This window comes from Toxorhynchites rutilus, chromosome 2, assembly GCF_029784135.1.
Source record: "Toxorhynchites rutilus septentrionalis strain SRP chromosome 2, ASM2978413v1, whole genome shotgun sequence".
Taxonomy (NCBI): domain Eukaryota; kingdom Metazoa; phylum Arthropoda; class Insecta; order Diptera; family Culicidae; genus Toxorhynchites; species Toxorhynchites rutilus.
In genome coordinates this window covers 189,258,243-189,279,217 of record NC_073745.1, presented here as the reverse complement: position 1 = coordinate 189,279,217, position 20,975 = coordinate 189,258,243, and the positions used below count along the sequence as shown (strand labels likewise).

At 47.0% G+C, this 20,975-nt stretch overlaps 2 protein-coding genes across 2 annotated transcripts; both read right to left on the bottom strand.

The window, feature by feature from the left end:
• Nucleotides 1-9,426: 9,426 nt before the first annotated feature.
• LOC129766538 (uncharacterized) lies at nt 9,427-12,711 on the bottom strand. Its single transcript, XM_055767111.1, has one exon. It carries the CDS (start codon nt 12,709-12,711, stop codon nt 9,427-9,429), a length of 3,285 nt encoding a protein of 1,094 aa, XP_055623086.1.
• Nucleotides 12,712-14,815: 2,104 nt separating this feature from the next.
• LOC129766537 (uncharacterized) lies at nt 14,816-15,790 on the bottom strand. The gene is made up of 2 exons (XM_055767110.1): nt 15,668-15,790; nt 14,816-15,607 (listed from the first exon to the last, which is right to left on the bottom strand). Exon 2 carries the CDS (start codon nt 15,476-15,478, stop codon nt 14,816-14,818), a length of 663 nt encoding a protein of 220 aa, XP_055623085.1. The 5' UTR covers nt 15,479-15,607; nt 15,668-15,790.
• Nucleotides 15,791-20,975: the final 5,185 nt, after the last annotated feature.

Below are 20,975 nucleotides of genomic sequence, written 5' to 3'. Positions count from 1 at the left end.
TTCAATTCTTCTATCTGTTGCTTCAGTTCTTGGATCTGGGCCTTAAGAGCGTTATTCTCGTTTATGACCTCATTGTTTACCACCAATCTTTGCTGAACTTGGCTTTTGGCTACATCAGCGTAACTTTTTGTTTGTCTTTGTGTGTTTACGTACGTTCTTTTTGCTTCCCCATATGGTATGTTTCTTGATACTTTAATTTTTAGTATATCGTTCTCTCGTTTGTAAAATGGGCAGTTTCTGTCGCCAGGCCCATGATTCCCTTTGCAATTGATGCAATATGGTGGTTCTTCACAAGATGCGTTGATATGGTCTTTCGAGCATTTTTTGCACCTTGCTTCTTCTCTTTGGCAATTCTTCTGTGTATGCCCATATTTGTAGCATTTAAAGCATTGCATTGGTTTCGGGAAATAGTGTCTAGTTTTAAGTCTTAGTAGACCACATTTCAGATGTTCCGGAGGCTCTGATCTATTGATCGTAATGATAAGAAGAGGCGTGTTAACCGTTTCTCTCTTTTCGTTTTTCCTAGTGATTCTGTGTACGTTTAGCACACCTTGGTCTGCTAGCTCAACTTGTATCTCTTTCGTTTCCATTTCCATCATTTCTTCGCTGTAGACCACACATTTTGAAATGTTCAGGTTCTTGTGGTATTCTACTTTTATCTTTTCTCCGTTTACTAAGCTTTTAAGCATTAGTAGCTTTTCCGCGTTTCTGTTGTTCTCTAGAACAATCAGAAAGCTTGTGTCTCTTTTTATGTACTTTATTTCTATGATGTCTTTCGTTAGTTTGGATAGCGTTTTTGATATCAAGAAGGGGTTTCTTGTTATCTTTCCATCGGTTTTTTCTGCCGTAAGGCTGAGGTAAGTTTTACCTCCTACTCCGCTCATCGTCGATACAGTTTTTTGTTTTGGTTGGTTTTGTTTATTATTCTCCATGTGATTCCCACGAGTCGCTAGGGAAAGGTGGGGTCCTCCGCGTCAGTGCCCTGCTGTAACACGGTAAGGGCTGCATACTGTGGGGTGCGCCCCGGTGCCCCACAGGCTCCGTTAACGGCTTCTCATTTATATCGCCCCTTCCACCACTCAGCTCTCGGCACGGGTCGCATCACACCTTAACTTTTGGGGCCCGTTTTCCCCCTTCCTTGTCTGCGTACGACCAAAGGTCCCACCGGGGTTGGTTACCCGATCTTTCCTAAGGTTGCTCATACCCCAGCCGGTACCTCGGGGAGGTAAGGATAGGAGTTCCAGGGCGGAAGCTGAAGGGCCAATAATTGGCACTGGATTGCGCTGTACCCTGGCTTTACCAGCCAGGACCGAGGTGTGTGTGTATATCTTGTTTATTAGGCTTTAACATTTGTTCTACAGTAACTAGCTGCTCTGTCATTCGCCTAAGTTTATCTCTTTTACATTATTCCCTATATTCCCTATACTCCTGTTCACCATCACTTTGAGCGGGCGTTTTTTGCTCTGTTCACTCTTTTTCATTTTTTGAGTATTCGTGATATGGTGGGCCTATCTCTAGTCCCTAACTTAGATCATATTAGTCAAAATACAGTCTCTTATGAAATTACACGTTCTTTTTATGTTCTCAGTGCTATTTTTCAGAATTATTTGGATGTTGTCTCCTAGTCCATGTTTCCGTCTTTCAGTGTCGTACTTTCTACACTCCACAAGGATATGTTCTACTGTTAAAGCTGTTCCACAAGTTTCGCACGTGGGTCCATCTTGGTGTCTCTGGCTCATGATTGAGCTGTGCGTCATCCAGGTGTGGCCTATCCTGAGCCTAGTAAGCAACTTCTGGTCCCTAGGGTTGTCTGCTTCGGTCCATTTTTCTACGCTGCCTTTAATTTTCCTGAGTTTCTGTTCTCTGCAGTGGAACCAGGTTTTGTTCCATTCGTCCTTTATTGCTTCTTTGATCCACCTGATGGCATCTTCCTTAGGTATGGTTCTGTCTTCAAGTGGCTTGGATCGACCTTCGTTGGCTAAAAAGTCTGCTTTCTCGTTGCCTTCAATCCCAGTATGGGCAGGAATCTTTTTCCCAAGCTGTTGCTTTGGCCTGCTTCAGCCATGGGTGGTCGCAGTTTCCGCTTTCTAGCCCAGCCAGACAGCTTGCCGAGTCCGTGAATATTATTGAACCTTCTCTGGCAGCCTGGGTTGCCTTATGGAGAGCATATGCCTCAGCGGAGAATATGCTACACTGTTTTGGTAGTTTACCGTTTATGCACACGTTTGTGTTGGGGATCATTGTTTCTTGAAGTGCAATGATGGATGGATAGTGTTCGTTTACTAGTAGCTGTAGCTCGTGTAGTCTGCCTCGGAAGCCAAAGATGTTCCATTGTAGTATTAGTGTTTCGTTTGTGAATTTGTGATAGCTCATTATGGAATATTAAAGGTTTCACTATAACTCCGTTGTGTCACTTTGTGACATTTCGGAGTCGGAAAAGTTTCCGCTTTTCTTGTTTTTCCTTGACGGAGGCGAGGAGTCAGAGGATCTTTTCTCTTTCCTCTTTTTTTGTTTTTTGTTCGCTTTGTTATTAGGTTCGCTCGTTCTTATGCCCTTAGGAGCGCTATGGCTGGTTGAAGGTTTTATCAGATCGGCTTCGTTTTGAACAATTTTGTTTATCATGTTGTTCTTCTGCATCTCTGTAATGATTGATTTCAATTCTTCTATCTGTTGCTTCAGTTCTTGGATCTGGGCCTTAAGAGCGTTATTCTCGTTTATGACCTCATTGTTTACCACCAATCTTTGCTGAACTTGGCTTTTGGCTACATCAGCGTAACTTTTTGTTTGTCTTTGTGTGTTTACGTACGTTCTTTTTGCTTCCCCATATGGTATGTTTCTTGATACTTTAATTTTTAGTATATCGTTCTCTCGTTTGTAAAATGGGCAGTTTCTGTCGCCAGGCCCATGATTCCCTTTACAATTGATGCAATATGGTGGTTCTTCACAAGATGCGTTTATATGGTCTTTCGAGCATTTTTTGCACCTTGCTTCTTCTCTTTGGCATTTCTTCTGTGTATGCCCATATTTGTAGCATTTAAAGCATTGCATTGGTTTCGGGAAATAGTGTCTAGTTTTAAGTCTTAGTAGACCACATTTCAGATGCTCCGGAGGCTCTGATCTATTGATCGTAATGATAAGAAGAGGCGTGTTAACCGTTTCTCTCTTTTCGTTTTTCCTAGTGATTCTGTGTACGTTTAGCACACCTTGGTCTGCTAGCTCAACTTGTATCTCTTTCGTTTCCATTTCCATCATTTCTTCGCTGTAGACCACACATTTTGAAATGTTCAGGTTCTTGTGGTATTCTACTTTTATCTTTTCTCCGTTTACTAAGCTTTTAAGCATTAGTAGCTTTTCCGCGTTTCTGTTGTTCTCTAGAACAATCAGAAAGCTTGTGTCTCTTTTTATGTACTTTATTTCTATGATGTCTTTCGTTAGTTTGGATAGCGTTTTTGATATCAAGAAGGGGTTTCTTGTTATCTTTCCATCGGTTTTTTCTGCCGTAAGGCTGAGGTAAGTTTTACCTCCTACTCCGCTCATCGTCGATACAGTTTTTTGTTTTGGTTGGTTTTGTTTATTATTCTCCATGTGATTCCCACGAGTCGCTAGGGAAAGGTGGGGTCCTCCGCGTCAGGGCCCTGCTGTAACACGGTAAGGGCTGCATACTGTGGGGTGCGCCCCGGTGCCCCACAGGCTCCGTTAACGGCTTCTCATTTATATCGCCCCTTCCACCACTCAGCTCTCGGCACGGGTCGCATCACACCTTAACTTTTGGGGCCCGTTTTCCCCCTTCCTTGTCTGCGTACGACCAAAGGTCCCACCGGGGTTGGTTACCCGATCTTTCCTAAGGTTGCTCATACCCCAGCCGGTACCTCGGGGAGGTAAGGATAGGAGTTCCAGGGCGGAAGCTGAAGGGCCAATAATTGGCACTGGATTGCGCTGTACCCTGGCTTTACCAGCCGCCAGGACCGAGGTCATATTCCATTATTCCATGCAAGATTATTCTCGGCCGTTGTGTGGCCTGCTTAGAGCACTCTAATTTGTTCAAGGTAATCGCAGCTGGGCAGGTGGAAACACCGCACCCGATAAAGGGCACAAAGTGCCACCGTGTATGTGCACCCAGTCTTATAGTCGCAGCAATACCAGTGACCTACTGCCAACATTAGGAGTAGCACCCGTGCTGGACAAGAATGAACTTCGAACGTTTTAACCGCAACAATTTTAATATACGCTAGTGGAGCTGGAATTACCGCGGCTGCTGGCACCAGACTTGCCCTCCACTGGATCCTTGTTGAAGGATTTATGCTCAACTCATTCCAATTATGAGACATCATTCAAGAGTCTCATATTGTTATTTCTCGTCACTACCTCCCCGTGCCGGGATTGGGTAATTTACGCGCCTGCTGCCTTCCTTGGATGTGGTAGCCATTTCTCAGGCTCCCTCTCCGGAATCGAACCCTGATTCCCCGTTACCCGTTGCAACCATGGTAGTCCTCTATACTACCATCAATAGTTGATAGGGCAGATATTTGAAAGATCCGTCGTCGGTGCGAGACCGTACGATCAGCGGAATTATCCAGATTTCAACTCAAGCGTCACGGCCCTGTGAAGGGGGACGATTGGTTTGCCTAATAATTGCACAGGTTCCGCGAGGTCCCTGCATTTTGCATGTATTAGCTCTAGATTTTCCACAGTTATCCAAGTAACTAGTTGTATGATCTTGTAAATTATAGCTGTTATACTGAGCCTTATGCGGTTTCACATTAAATCTGTTTGTACTTAGACATGCATGGCTTAACCTTTGAGACAAGCGTATATTACTGGTAGGATCAACCAGAATTCACTATCACTATCTACTGATGGATGCGCGGCACGCCGGCCCGCAAACAATTCGATAGGGGTGTATATTAACTTCGCACAACATCACCACAACGTTCATCCTCGGTAAATTCGTTCCTCGTTCGCATACACGATAGCCATACACTAGCCAAAAGATTCCCATACACAATTACTAGCACGCATAAAAGCGTGAGAGGGGGTATTGTGCACATGTCCACGCTCGCTTATCACGAGGTAGCTGCACCACATTGATGTAAACGACCCAACACACACAGACGAGCGAGCGAGCGCACGCTTTTTTTCCCCTACTGCATACCTACAGCATACGCTGAGGAGGCATAACAAGGGAGAAAAAAAACTCGGAGCGAGAGAGCGGTAACTACCCGTGTGGTGCTACTAGCTGCACTGATGCGATGCGTCTTACATGGGAGGTATTTCAATGTTCGACACACCGTACTGCACAGGGTTCGCATGGCACACGAGAAAGTCACAATCGCCTTATGCCCCTTCGACGTTCAACGCACGACACGACACCACACACTGGAGTACGTACGTCTCACCACGTAGTGAGGGTAGGGGTTCGACACACGAAACTCACTGAATTCGATACAAGCTCAAAAGGTTTACCCTTCCGGGTGCCGACCAGACTCACTGGATTCGATAGACGTTCGACCCTACCGACAGTAACTTGACCCCACCCGTACGGCATCGTACTACCGAACATCCATACAAGCTTCGCAAGTTATGCCTCAAACTTTTCACTCACCAACTTTCCCCACAATAGTGTAAACATGGTCATACCAACGTTGCCTCGGTATGGGTATATACCACACTGGGGGCATCGTTATAGGAGTGCCTTGGATAGACTTGTACCGCTAGCCGAGACACCATGCTGGGTCGGGAAATGTTCACGCACCGCAATCGGTACCAGTGCCGGGTGTCGGTCATATTCCGATGGGGGGTAACCCTACTATTGAACTCGTACTTGTACTTGGGCCGTGCCTAAGGTGTTGGTTGTTTCAATAGTTGGTTACTTGTTTCAATAGTTGACATTTTTTCAATAGTTGAACTTTTTTCCAACAGTTTCAGTTTTCCCGTAGGTAAAGATGATGATGTGTGACCAATGTATGAATGTGTTGTTTTTTTTTTCAATAGTCATGTACGCGCCGTTGTCGATGTAATACTGCGGGTGAGAAATAAAACAAACTGTTGTGCTGTGCTGTGCTTGATGTTGGCTTGGTGTTATTGTATTATCGAATTGGACTTAATACCAGTGCCGGGCCGATGCACACACTGCGTACTGCGAGTGCTGGCTCGCGCAGTGAGAAATTAAACAAACTGTTGCGCTGTTGTGTTGTGTGCGCTGTGTGGGGGAGACTTTTCATCACACTTGACACGCGCATTCTTACCCTCGATGTTGCCTTGGTGTTATTGTGTTATCGAATTGGGCTTAATACCAGTGCCGGACCGATGCACATACTGCGTACTGCGAGTGCTGGCTTGCGCAGTGACAAATTAAACAAACTGTTGCGCTGTTGTGTTGTGTGCGCTGTGCGGGGGACTTTTCCAACACTTGACACTTTGCATTCCGGGACGTGGACGCTTTCCGGGTCTTGGTGTTATTGCCGACGAGGCAGCGTTATACACATTTCGTACTGCGAGTGCTGGCTTGCGCAGTGAGAAATTCAACAAACCGTTGCGCTGTTGTGTTGTGTGCGCTGTGCGGGGGACTTTTCCAACACTTGACACTTTGCATTCCGGGACGTGGACGCTTTCCGGGTCTTGGTGTTATTGCCGACGGGGCAGCGTTATACACATTTCGTACTGCGAGTGCTGGCTTGCGCAGTGAGAAATTCAACAAACCGTTGCGCTGTTGTGTTGTGTGCGCTGTGCGGGGGACTTTTCCAACACTTGACACTTTGCATTCCGGGACGTGGACGCTTTCTGGGACTTAGTGTTATTGTCGGCGGGGCAGTGTTTTATACATTGCGTACTGCGGGGGTTGGCTCGCGCAGCGCTGTTGTGTGCTGTATGCTGGGCGGACTTGGACGCTTTCTGGGACTTAGTGTTATTGTCGGCGGGGCAGTGTTTTACACATTGCGTACTGCGGGTGCTGGTGTGCGGGTGTTGTGCACTTGAGACTTGTCATTCCAGGACATGGAATGGTTTCACACACACACGCGGTTGCATACTACCAGGCGCAGGATGAAATAAAAAAAAGTAAAGTAATATCCAGCGAGGGGAATGGCTTCACACACGCACTTGGTGTTATAGCATTATCGTACTTATCGCCGATGCTGCGTACTGCGGGCGTTGGCTCGCGCAGACTGTTGTGTGCTGTGTTGTGCTGGGGGACAACACTTGACAGTTGTTATTCCCGGCCATGGGATGATTTCACACACACGCACGATTGCATACTACCAGGCGCAATGCGATTTAATGAAAAAAGAGAGAAGCCGCCAGCGCCGGCAGCACTAAGCTACCACGGTGGGACTTCTCTCTTACGGGACACGACGCACCCGCCCATCACATAGCGCATCGCAAGGGCAATACTGCACAAGCTACTGTGCCGCGCCGATGCTGATGGGGCATTGTTACACGTACTGCGTGCTGGGTCGCGCAGTGAGAAATTGAACAAACTGTTGTGCTGTGCTGTGCTGGGGGGGGGGACTTTTCCAAAACATGCTACTTTGCATTCCAGGACATGGTGCACAGCTTATACCGCTAGCAGAGACACCTCGTTCGATCGGGGCAACTTGGGACACCGTAATCAGTACCAGTGCCGGGTGTGGGTCGGATTCCGATGGGGGGTGATCCGGGAACATATTTCTTGGACTTAGAATATTGTTCGGACTTAGAATTTTTTCGACTTATGACCTCGTTTCTGGGACTTAGCCGTAGAACCAGATGTAATGCGTGTTGCATAGATTAAGCGCAGGGGAATTTAATAAAAAAGAGAGAAGCCCCACACATTTAGGGGGGCTTCTCTCTTTTTTATTGGACGATACACAACACATAACATACATGACATAACACTAACCTAGAAGCAGTATTTACCACCGTATTTTATGACCCGCTTCCACCTCGCAGGTAGGGAATCTATGCCTCTGGCATAGAACGTAGGAGGCTTGCTATCGAAGAACTCTTTTAGGAATGCGCTCATCTCATCCTTAGTCCTGAAGAGTTTATTCCTAAGCTTATTACTCAATGACCTGAATAAATGGTAGTCCGATGGACTGATGTCTGGTGAGTAAGAAGGATGGTTCAATATGTTAAATCCCAAGCCTTATCTATCGTTTCATGTGCCCTATGGCACGGAGCGTTATCGTGTAGTAGGGGTACCGGCCTATGTTTACTCACTCCCAGTATACCAGCCACCTTTTCCAGCTGCTTCTGATATCGTTTACGGTTAACAGATACACCCTTGTCTAGCAATTCCCAGTGTATAATGCCTCGTCGATCCCAAAACACACAGAGCATGTTCCACTTGCGATTCATCCTGTCTTTGGCGATTGTCTTCGGCATGGCGCCTTTTACGATCCAATGTATGCCTCTGTGAGGCGCAAACATGGGTATCTTAGATTCATCACAAGTGACCAAATTATCGAGCATACCCTGGTCTCGTTCACTTTGTCTGAGTAGTCGTTGGGCTAGTTTCACTCGCTTTGCAAGGTTGACTGGGTCTAGCTTGTGTGGGTGGTATCCCATTCTTTTTGGCACATAGTTTAGTTTATGCAACGTTCGCATAACAGTCGCTGCCGAACAGTTGTATTTCTGGGCCATAGACCTCGTAGATTGCTGGCTGTTTTGTTTCACATCAGCAAGCAGTGTTGCTGTGTTATCGATTGCCTTCGGACGGCCTTTGCGTGGACGATCCGCGCAGTTCCTGTCGGTATCGAACCTTTTGTACCACATCGTAACCGTTCTACGAGCAACAGTTTGTCCATATGTGGAATTCAATGCCAAGAGGGTGTCCGACACTGAATCACCCATGTCGTAGTGGTGCAAGATGAACATTCTTGTTTCAGTTCTAGATAGTCTTATGGTTTGTATATCATATTGACTAGCATCTATCGGCTCTAGGACAACTCTGAGTTCTTTCAGAGAGTCTAATTGGATCGTCTGCTGTGTATCAAACGACTCTGTTACGGCGAGCGGATGCGAGGAAAAAAGTCCAAGGAGTAATCTCACTATTTACCGGGTTCTCAGCAGCACAGAAACAGAATCTGTTTGTTTTGCGCAGCTTTTAACTGTAAATATATTTCAATTTTCCATTTCTGTTTTAGGTTAGATATACATTTTTTACTCACACTTTCGGTGATAGCGAGTACAAATTCTTATCACGCGGAATCTCCAAGATAGCTCTAACTAATAGGACGATCTAAAATTCAATCTACACTTGTGAACAAATAACCAATAGTTATTCCAATTTACTTACGTGGAGCCAATTTTGTATTCCACTAACAATTTTTAATCAAAGAAACTCAATTTATATCTTTTCACTGACAACTACTCTGTTTATGACTTTCTAATGGTGGAGATTATTTTTCTTTCTTTCCGGTTGTCATCCTATGAACCGTTTGTGGGTGTTTAACAGCCGTTAGCGGGATTAAGTCGAGGTAACACCGTGAAACGCTTAGATGTAGCAGTGCGCCCAGCGGGAACATCCTCCCCCCCGTAACACTGGCCACCGGTCCCAGTTTTACCACCAATATCCAAGATAGCTAGCTTCGAAGCAGGTCTACGGAGTAACCCCCTCGCAGTTCTTACTATTGCTTGCCTAATCCGACCGTCGGCCCCCGGTATAACCTCCATCACTCTTCCCCTGGTCCAGTCATTCCGCTTACCGTCGTCTATGATGAACACCAGGTCTCCGTCACTAATCATCCTCTCTTCCCCGAACCATTTTGTCCTCTTGGTCAGCGTTGGCAGCATCTCCCGGATCCATCGCCTCCAGAAGCAATCCAGTTGATGCTGTATCATGCTCCAGGAATTCTTCAATGCTTCTGAACTATCCGTCGGTTCCGCCACAGGTTGCTGAACTCCGCTCGAGCTTCCTAACAGGAAGTGGTTCGGAGATAGAGCCTCGCTTTCCTCTGCGTCCAATGGCAAATAAGTGAGGGGACGGCTGTTAACAATGGCTTCCGCTTCAATGATCAACGTGTTCAGCGATTCGTCGTCGAGCTTTCGATGGCTGTTATAGGCACCCATCATCGCCTGCTTCACCGAGCGCACCATGCGCTCCCATGCGCCGCCCATATGGGAGGCTGTAGGCGGAATGAACAGCCATTTGGTTGTCGTACTGGTTACCGTCGCAGCAAGTCCCTGCTGGATCTGTCCCACCAACACCCGCTCCGCGCCACAGAAATTAGTGCCATTATCAGAATGAATTTCGGCCGGGGCGCCTCGGCGACACACAAAACGACGAATACTCTTCAGGCAGGCGTCGGTTGATAAACTGAATACTAACTCACAATGCACCGCACGGATTGTAAGGCAAGTGAAAAGCGCAACCCACCGTTTCGCATTGCTACGCCCCACTTTCACAACTAAGGGTCCAAAGAAATCTAGGCCAACGTAGGTAAAAGGCCTCGTGAACGAAGCTAAGCGGGCTGGAGGAAGGGATGCCATGCGTGGAACATGAGGAGTCGCTCGAAGCTGCTTGCACACGTTACATTCGCTCCCGATCTTGCGGACGACTGCTCGTAGGTGAGAAACATAGTATCGCTGTCTTATCTCGTTCACCACGGTCTCTGAATTGGCGTGCTGGAACTTTCGGTGATACGCTTCTATTATAAGCTCTGTCAGTCGGTGTTTCTTGGGAAGAATTGCAGGGTACTTCGCCTCGAAGCATACATTTGCGGCTGCTCCTATCCGTCCATCCACTCTCATAATACCGGTTTCATCGACGAATGGTGTCAGTTGGTACAGCGAGCTGGCTTTGCTTAAACCCACTCGTTCGGTTCTGGGTCGGTCACGATCACGTGAGAGCACCGCAAGTTCGTCTGAGAACCGCTGTCGTTGTGCCATCACAATCAGCATCACTTCTGCTTGCTGCAGCTCCTCTTGAGTGAGGAAATCTGTATTTTTCGCCTCACCGTAGATGCTTCGTTTCAGGTTCCCCACGTAGCGATGCACGTAGGCCGTTGCTCTCAGTAGACGTTCCCACTTAGAGAAACGCTCGCAATCAATCACCGCCGTTGGTACAGCCGCTTCCACATGAACGTTGCATGGACGAAACTCTTCTTCCACCATTGGTAACGGCACTTTCTGCTTCGGCCACTCTTCCATCGGTTGGTACAAAAAAGATGGTCCCTGGAACCAAACACCCTTAACGTCCACAGATGGACCGCTTCCCCATTTCGTGGCGTAATCCGCTGGGTTATTCTTCGAAGGTACCCACCACCACTCGTTCACATCCGTCTGTTCCAGTATTTCCCCAATTCTGCAGGCTACGTACTGCTTATACTTGCGGGGATCCGCTCTAAGCCATGCCAAAACTATTGTAGAGTCCGACCACATGTACCGCTCGGTTATTATTACGGTGTGGGACTCCAGAATAAAACGCATCAATCGAGTTCCAAGTACAGCAGCCTGTAGCTCCAACCGTGGAATGGACAGGTGTTTCAGGGGCGCAACCTTGGTTTTTGCCGTCACCAGGGCGCATCTTGACGTACCATTTGTTTCGACGATTCGAAAATACGCTACCGCTGCATACGCAGCCTCGCTCGCGTCCACGAAGATGTGCAACTGCAGCTGACGGTAGCACTGCAGGGTAGCGTTCGGGAAATAGCATCGGGGAACTTTTACGGTCGAAATCCGCTGTAACACGGCAGTCCAGCTCCGCCATCGCTCCTCGTGGTCTTCACTGATCTGCTCATCCCATTGAGTTCCAGCGCGCCATATGTCTTGTAGCAAGATCTTGCCGTAGACCATGAGAGCGCTCAAGAGGCCCAGTGGATCGAAAAAACTCATGAGACAACGTAGAACTTGTCTCTTCGTAGGACGGGATTCACTTTTCAGGATTCGCTGCACGTCTTCCTTCAGCTGTACGCTAAAGCTTAGGCAATCTTCGTCCGTTAACCACAGCATGCCCAATACGCGTCCGTTTTCTGCTGTTTTATCATGAAACAAATGTTTGTTAGAGGAGACTGTGGTTTCACCCAATTGCTGCTTCACGGTAGCACTGTTTGACTGCCAGTTTCGTAGCAGAAAGCCTCCTTTGCTATGGATCGCCCTCACTTGCTCCGATATCTGCACTGCTTCCGCTACTGTACCAAAGCTATCGAGGTAGTCGTCAACGTAGTGGTTTTCTATTATCCCTTCGACAGCTCTTGGATACTTGTCGGCAAAGTCTGCGGCATTCCTGTTCTTGACATACTGCGCCGATGCTGGGGAGCAGGTAGCCCCGAATGTAGCCACGTCCATAACATAGACATCTGGTGTAACGGTTGGATCTTCACGAAACAAGAAACGCAGCGAGTGTCGATCTATTCCACGGATCCGCAACTGATGGAACATCTCTTGAATATCGGCGGCGACTGCCACCGCAAACTGGCGAAACCGCGACAATACAGCTGGCAATGATGTGAGCTGATCCGGGCCTTTGAGAAGCATTGCGTTGAGGGAGATTCCATCCACTACAGCTGCGGCATCCCAGATGAGCCGGACCTTTTCCGGCTTCTTTGGATTCACTACCGCTCCCAGCGGTAGGTACCAGACTCTTCTAGGATCGACTGCTTTTACCTCCTCCTCGTTAGCTCGATGCGTGTAACCTTTCTGCTGGTACTCTTCAATTTGACGGTGAATTTTCTCTTTTAATAATGGATTCCTCACCATCCGACGTTCTAGACACTCCAGTCTTCGTAAAGCCATTCCGTAGCTATCCGGAAATTCAACTTCGTCGTACCTCCATAACAGCCCTGTCTCAAATTGATTGCCCACCCGTGTAGTGGTCTTCTCCAGAATATGCTGAGCCCTCCTGTCATCGGCTGACAGCAATTCATTCTTCGGTCTGGAACCGACGTCCTCTAGAGTGAAATAATCCTTCACCAGTTCGTGCAGTGCACGATCCGAGTCACAATCACAAGCGTGGAAATTGACGGCATTGGTCTACGAAGTATCGATCCCCCCGTATACACACCAGCCCAGACGGGTTTTCATGGCAACTGGTTCGTTGGAATCACCTTCTTTCACCTTCAACGGTAATGTAAACCGTAAGTTGTTGACTCCTATCAGCAGCTGAGGTACTGCGTTCTCGTATCCGGAAAGTGGGAGGCCGCGAAGATGCTTATACCTGTCCACGAACTCGTTGATTCGCAACGTCTGACCAGGCAGAGCTAGTTTTTTCACGGTACGCACATTCTTCAGTTGGTGGTGCTTTCCACCGTTAGCGCTGGACACCTCTAACTGCAACTGCTTCGATTCAGCTTCGATTCTGGACACATTCCCCGTCCAGGTTAGACACAATGGTGCCGGTATCCCGTCGATACCGATCTTGTTTGTAAGCTCCTCTTCTACTAGTGTTAAGGACGAGCCGTCGTCCAGGAATGCAAAGGTTTTCACTGTTCTCTTCGGTCCATAGAGCGTCACTGGAATTATACGAAAAAGCAGCGATTGATCCTGCATACGATGTGCATGATTTCCCGCAGTTTCGATATTGTACGCTACCCTGGGCGCTGTTGATCCACTGGAAGGTCGATTACTACGGTTGGAATGCAGTAGTGGGTGGTGGCGGAAAGGGCATCCGTTGATTCCACACTGGGTTGCACTTCGACAACTCCTTCTGCCGTGCGCATTTAAGCAGCTGCGACAAAGTTCGTTGTCCTGCGCTGTCTTCCACCGGTCGTCGACAGAGAGCGCTTTAAAGTTGTCGCAGTCCCGTACCCGATGCCCTCGCCGCTTGCAAACACCACATGGCTTATCCTCTTTCTTCGGTACTTCCGGTTGGCTAACATGCGTGTTGATCGACCCTCTGTTCTTCGTTGTTGACTTGTCCACGCTGGCTCCTTTTCCGTATCCTCCAGTATATCGGGTTACCTTGCTGGCCGATACCACAATGCCGTCCATGAAGGTTCCGAAAGTCTTAAGGTTCACCTCAGGAAATCGCTGCATGAAACTCGCCCACTCCATTTTCACATGTGCGGGCAACTTTTCCACCAGCTCCATCAGCAAACACGGGTTCATCAGGTGGGACTGTTGACCTGCTGCCTCCAAATGGTCACACAAGCTCTGTACTGCCATTCCAAACTCGATGAGCGTTTCTAGACGTTCCGCCTTAGGTGCTGGAGTCGATCTCACCTTATCCAACAGCACATTGATCAGGAGTTCCGGACGTCCATAGAGAAGCTGAAGAGTGTTGATGACCTGCGGCACTGATTCCGGGAGAAGGAGACGGCTTCTTACTGCTTCATACGCTGCACCTTTCAGGCATCGTTGTAGTCGGGTTAAGTTTTCAACACTGGAATATCCACACGCGGCGGTTGTATTGACAAACGAACTAATAAATATAGGCCAGTCCGCGGGGTTACCGGCGAAAGGGGGAAGGTCGCGGGGCATAATTTGTCGAGCGGCCAACTGCGAGGGGGAAGGACCAGTTTCAGGCATTCTTGGTGCCGGAATAGAACGTACATTAGAATGTAAATCGTTATTATTTGGACCTGTATTGGCTTGAGGAGCAAATTGATCTCCGTTCCTCTCTGGTGGTGTGGAGAGAGGAAACGTAGAGGGGGGTGGGCCTTGAGAAACAGGCTTAGCCCCAACAGGTTCAGCCCGACTCATGTTTAGGAGTATCGGGCTAATAGATCCCAATTTCTCTAGCATATCTTTATAATCGTTTATTTGAATTTTATTTTCATTTAATTTTTTCTCTTTTGGTAGAATAATTTTTGGTGGCTTACCTGGTGGCAGTGTGGGGGGTTCAGAGGGGATAGGATTACCTACAGACGTCGTCGGAATGATTTGACGATTCGGAACCGTTTTAGGAATCGCGCCTGTGTTCCGCTGCTGATTCCGGTTGTTTCGACGGATCTACCCGAATTTCTCCACGCTGCATCGGTGGTTCCTTCACTGGGATGGGCTCTGCCTGATGCTCCGTAACGGAAGGATTGGGTCCGGTTTCTGCGCCTTGCTCCGGTACTCCTTCTACAGCTGCTTCATCCGAGGACTGCTGCTGCACCCATTCGGTCACTCGTTGTTCCCTCGATCGTCGACTCACCTGGCTACGGTTGCTAGCTTTCTCCCGTTCATCTTCAAGCTGCTCCTCCATCAGAGCAAACTTCTCCTGCATGAGTTTCCTCTCTTGCTCGATGGCCCTTTTCTCGGCCTCAGCCGCACGCTGTTGAATTGCGCGCTCCTCCTCCAGCTTCTTCAGTCTCAGAGCAATCTGAGCCGACCGGTTTGTCGCCTTGCTGTGAACAGACAAAGGTAGACAATTACGGCACGTCCAGGGCCTCTCCGCGATTGATTCGGTCACACCCGCACAGCGCATGTGCCACCAGCCATCACACTGGTCACATTGGACGAAATTGTCGTAGCTATCGGGGCGCGAGCAATTGACGCAGCCTCCCGTATTCGGCTTTTCCGGCGTTTGCGACAGCGATTTATCCGCACCTTGATTCGCATCGGCTTCTTTCGCACTCATCGTCACGAAAGTTTAAAAGTTGTGTTACGGCGAGCGGAAGCGAGGAAAAAAGTCCAAGGAGTAATCTCACTATTTACCGGGTTCTCAGCAGCACAGAAACAGAATCTGTTTGTTTTGCGCAGCTTTTAACTGTAAATATATTTCAATTTTCCATTTCTGTTTTAGGTTAGATATACATTTTTTACTCACACTTTCGGTGATAGCGAGTACAAATTCTTATCACGCGGGATCTCCAAGATAGCTCTAACTAATAGGACGATCTAAAATTCAATCTACACTTGTGAACAAATAACCAATAGTTATTCCAATTTACTTACGTGGAGCCAATTTAGTATTCCACTAACAATTTTTAATCAAAGAAACTCAATTTATATCTTTTCACTGACAACTACTCTGTTTATGACTTTCTAATGGTGGAGATTATTTTTCTTTCTTTCCGGTTGTCATCCTATGAACCGTTTGTGGGTGTTTGACAGCCGTTAGCGGGATTAAGTCGAGGTAACACCGTGAAACGCTTAGATGTAGCAGTGCGCCCAGCGGGAACAGACTCTATGTCTACAGAAGGGGACTGGGGTAGTTGCTCTAGCATCACTCTGGATGACGATGCTAGTGGTTCCCATGATACTGATAAGGGTGGCGTTGCTAAGGGGTGGTCAGACCATTGCTGCTCACTATTCGATTCCACGTGTAGTGGGTCTTGTGTCATTTCGGATGACGATGGCGATGCTAATGGGTGGTCAGACCATTGCTGCTCGCTCTTCGATTCTTCGTACAGTGGGTCTTGTGTCATTTCGGATGGCGATGACGGTGCTAATGGGTGGTCAGACCACTGCTGCTCGCTCTTCGATTCTTCATCCGGATTTATATCTATAACCGGAGAAGGGGATAGCGATGAGGACGAGGACGATGATGATGAGGACGATGATGACGATGAGGAAGACGATGCCACTGAGTTCACACAACAAGGACACTTCTTAGGGTGATGAATACGCTTCGATCTTCGCATTGGGTTGGTTTTGCTTTTCATGTGGTTCCCACGAGTCGCTAGGGAAAATATATGGTCGACTGTGGACTACCCTGCCATACCACAGCAAGGGCAACATTACTGTGAGGTTTGCCCCGGTACCCCACAGGGTCCGTTCGCGGCTTCATATTTGTATCGCCCCTTCCACCATTCAGCTATCGGCACGGATCGTATACACACCTTAAGCTTTGGGGCCCGAGTGCCCCCTTCTCTGTCTGCATACGACCTAAGGTCCCACCGAGGTTGGTTACTCGATCTTTCCGAAGGTTGCTCGTATCCCAGTCGGTACCACGGGGAGGTAGAGATAGGAGTTGCTGAATCATAGGCTACCATCATAAATGGATCATCATAATGAGTTATATGTTCGCTGTATTCAGCCATTTACCGACCACTGTTTAATATATACATGTGGCCCCGAAAGCAGTGCATAAGTATTGATCCATCCTTTCCAAAAATTTTGCAACACACCAATAGTAGGCATCGTTCGAATAAGCGTCGTAGCAGTTTGTAGAGAGCCGCCGGCAACGTTCTGATGCTGTTTGTAAATAATACCGACAGCATTTGCAATATGGCTGAAAGTGCATTTCATATGATTGTTTCACCTGGTATATATAGAGGCGCCTTGGTGATAAACAGTAGGCTCTATCGTTACGCTTTTAGCGGCCCCCACCACGAAGTCACATAATCGTTGTGATAGTACACCTCTTGTTCGCCTATTTTGCCGACGCGTTTCTTGCTCCTCCTGCGCACGTGCACCGTCACTTTTACGAGGAAATTCATCCGAACTATCATCAGCGCTGACAAAACCTTCGATTTCTGAGAAGCTATCCCGATCACCTGGGGACGACTCCGTTTCCAAAACATCGTTCTGAACTTCACTTGTATTCAGCGAAATTTCTATTTCGTTGTCCGAATTAACAACTGCAACTGGATCCGTTTATTTTAACATCATCTCCGAGCCATGCTTTAACTCCATAAACTTCGCATCCCGACTGATGGTAATGCGATTCGTAGAAGTGTCAAGGAAGCGATAACCCTTATGCTTCTCCGAATACCCGACAAATCTGAGTTTAACTGCTTTGTGATCCAATTTCGAGCGCCTAGCATCCGGAACGTGCACGCCAAATCTGGCTTACTGTTCATCCACAGCTCGTACGGTGTTTTTCCGATTACACGCGATGGAATACTGTTCTGTATATACGAAGCTGTCATTACCGCTTCGCCCCAATACAGCTTTTGAAGCTCAGCGTCCGCCAGCATGCATATCGCCATCTCTTGCAGTGACCGATTTTTACGCTCGGCTACTCCGTTCTGCTGCGGTGTGTACTGCGCCCTAATTCCCTCATTTTCATAAAAAATTCGCAGCTCCCGGCCGATGTATTCTCCGCCTCCATCCGACCGTATGACGACTGTTTCCTTCCGAAACAATTCTCACAGCGACGCACAAATTCCTTGATCCTAGCAGTAGCTTCATCCTTACTCTTGAGTAGATATACGGTGGTGAAACGGCTGAAGTCATCTATCAAGGTCATAATGTACCGGTTTCCCGAGGGAGTAGTGGTTTCCATTGGTCCACAAAGATCTGTGTGGATCAACTCGAGTGGCCGTTTCGCCTTCCTTTCAACTATTGGAGGAAACGGATATAAGACCTCCGTCCAGCTCAGGCACAAAAACCACATTTGTAAGCTTGATTTCCACTGGACTGCCCCGTCTATCTTCACCGAAAATAACACCATCACCAATACCATTCACTTTGGTTTTATTACCATCGGCAAGAGTAACATTTGACTCTACACTTGTACGCAGCGATTTGAAAAATGCACGATCACTTGTCATATGCGCCGTAGCGCCACTATCGATAATCCAGCTACCCGCCATTGCATAACCAGCCATAAAACATACCGAGCCACCCGTTCCCTGCGCTTGCTTCGCCTTTGGATTGCCATCTTTCGGCTTATCGCCCTTTGGCCCTTGATTTTTATCGCTACCACTGTTTTTCGCTAACCACTTTTTACACTGCACCTTTATATGACCCGGCTGTTTACAGTAGAAACAACGCCGCTCTTCTTTGCTGCTATTCGCGGCCAATTTCATCGCTTTCTCACCCGTCGAAAGATATTCACCTCGCTGCTGCCTCTGCCGGAATTCATCCAACAGCCTAGCCTTGACGGAAACCACTGTCCAATCAGCATCACCACGACACTGCAGGCTTTGTACCAAGCCACGATACGATTACGGAACACTTTTAAAAATCATCGCAATTTTTAACGATTCTTCTAAATTCTGACCCGCGGCAGCCAGCTTAGCAAACAGTTCTTCCATTCCCGTCAAATGCTTGTCCATATCGTGCTCTTGCAGAGCATGCCACATACCGCGCGCACTGTCCGTACCTTGCACGATCTTGAATTGGCTCTTCTCCAGAAAAAGACCAATATTTGCACGAGCCTTCCGATCGCGTGCCAACCATTCCGGTTCCGGATCCTGCGGTTTGGCCAAACAAATCACATCCCATAAGTCTTCTCTCTCGAGCAACCACTCCATCCGCTGTTTCCACGAACCCCAGTTGCTCGAGCCCAACTTTGGAAAATTAACTTTGGTATTATCCGCCATTTTGCTACTTGCACAAAAAATTGTTAACACCTAATTTTTCACTCGCAAGCACACGCCGAATTAAACAAAACTAAATCTCAATATTTTCTGAACTATTCGTCTACTGGGCCCATAACCTGTGGGCAGAACCACTTTGCGCGAAGCGGACTCCACCAAATAGACACGGAAAAGGGATTTTGCCGGTAATAAAATACACGTGATCAATGTTGCTAATGGTCACCATCGTATGACTGTTCATGGAGACGTATGTGCTGTGTCATTAATTAACATCATAAAATGAACAGTCAAACAACCGTCGAACTAAAAATGTCATATGACATTTCGGCTTTCTTTTTCGTCCTATACATTAGATATCCATCGCCCCGTAATTAAACAACAGTGTTCACGGGGAACGCTCACCGCTGAAAACGTTCATTCAACACATTCGCACTTGATAGGGGAGAGTTCGACGGTTGCTTTGATATAGCAATCCGTCTGAATACCATCCATCGTGTATGGATGTGTGAGTGAGCAGGTGGATGTATATGTGCAGCTACGCTTGAATGCAGAATAAAGGGAGAAAAAGAATGCACACCACTGCAGTTTTAATGTCAAATGACATTAAAACTACAGTCATATTAGCCGGAATTGAGGGATGGTTATGAGCACGAATGGTAGAATGGAAATAGCATATTTTCATCGCTCTTCTGGGTACGGTCGACAGAAAGAGAAAACATATAAACGTTCAATTGATAGTCGTGTTTGCGGCTGTGTGTTTATTTCTGATGTGACTGTTAGAACCGAGCAATGCATTCTTGGTTACATTCGCAATACATATTGAGCCGTAACTCTTGAGCAAGGGCGGTATGTGATGGTTGAGAGAAATGTCGACTGTTTACAACACTGCACGTGATACGATAATTTAACAGAAGGTTTAATTCGCGTGTTCACAGTACAACGTACGGAATAGAGATGTGCCATCCGCTCATGAGCTGTTCATTCGAATCGCTTCATCATAGTGAGCGGATTCGGATCGGCTCGCAATCAAAAAAACGCAGCTCATCAGCTCATTACGGAGCTGGAGCTGTTGAGCTGATGAGCTGCTGAGCTGATGAGCTGTTGAGCTGTTGAGCTGATGAGCTGTTGAGCTGTAGAGCTGATGAGCTGCTGAGCTGTTGAGCTGAAGAGCTGTTGAGCTGTTGAGCTGTTGAGCTGTTGAGCTGTTGAGCTGTGGAGCGCAAAAGCTGCAGAGAGTGAATTCCGAGACGCGGAAAGGATTTTTCGTCTAGCGCGCTTCATGGCATGACGTCAGTTTGTTTTCGTGTATCCCTCTTCGTACTTTAGCTTTAGCAGAGATGCCAGATAGGAAAAAAGGTTTTTGTTTTGAAGATATTCAATCGTTCGTTACATCATTATTTTTTTCTTATATGGCCAAACAAAATAATAAACATTATTATATGCTTGTAAATAAATTTTATATATTACATTGTTATTTAAACATTACTGTGGAAACACATACATTTATTTCCGCGTGCTGAATCAAAACAATTCAGAAAACCACCCGGCATAAATGTTGATGATTGATACTGGTCCTTTTGTTACCTTTGTGATCGTGAATAATTATTTCTCGTTGCACCTATTAGTGGATTTATTTTTATATCCTCGGGTGCAAAAAAAAAATCTCGATGGTTTTTTCAAAAAACGTTGTCTCGGCCAATATTCCTGGAGGCATTTTATTTGGCTACTGCTGGTTTTTCTGTTGTTTAAGTTCAGCATATCCTAAGCATCTTCTATGTTGGATTTCAGCATTCAGTATTTGTTGTATATTATATTATTAGAATTCATATCAGTTCTAGTTTTTGTACAATTACAAATTAAATTCGT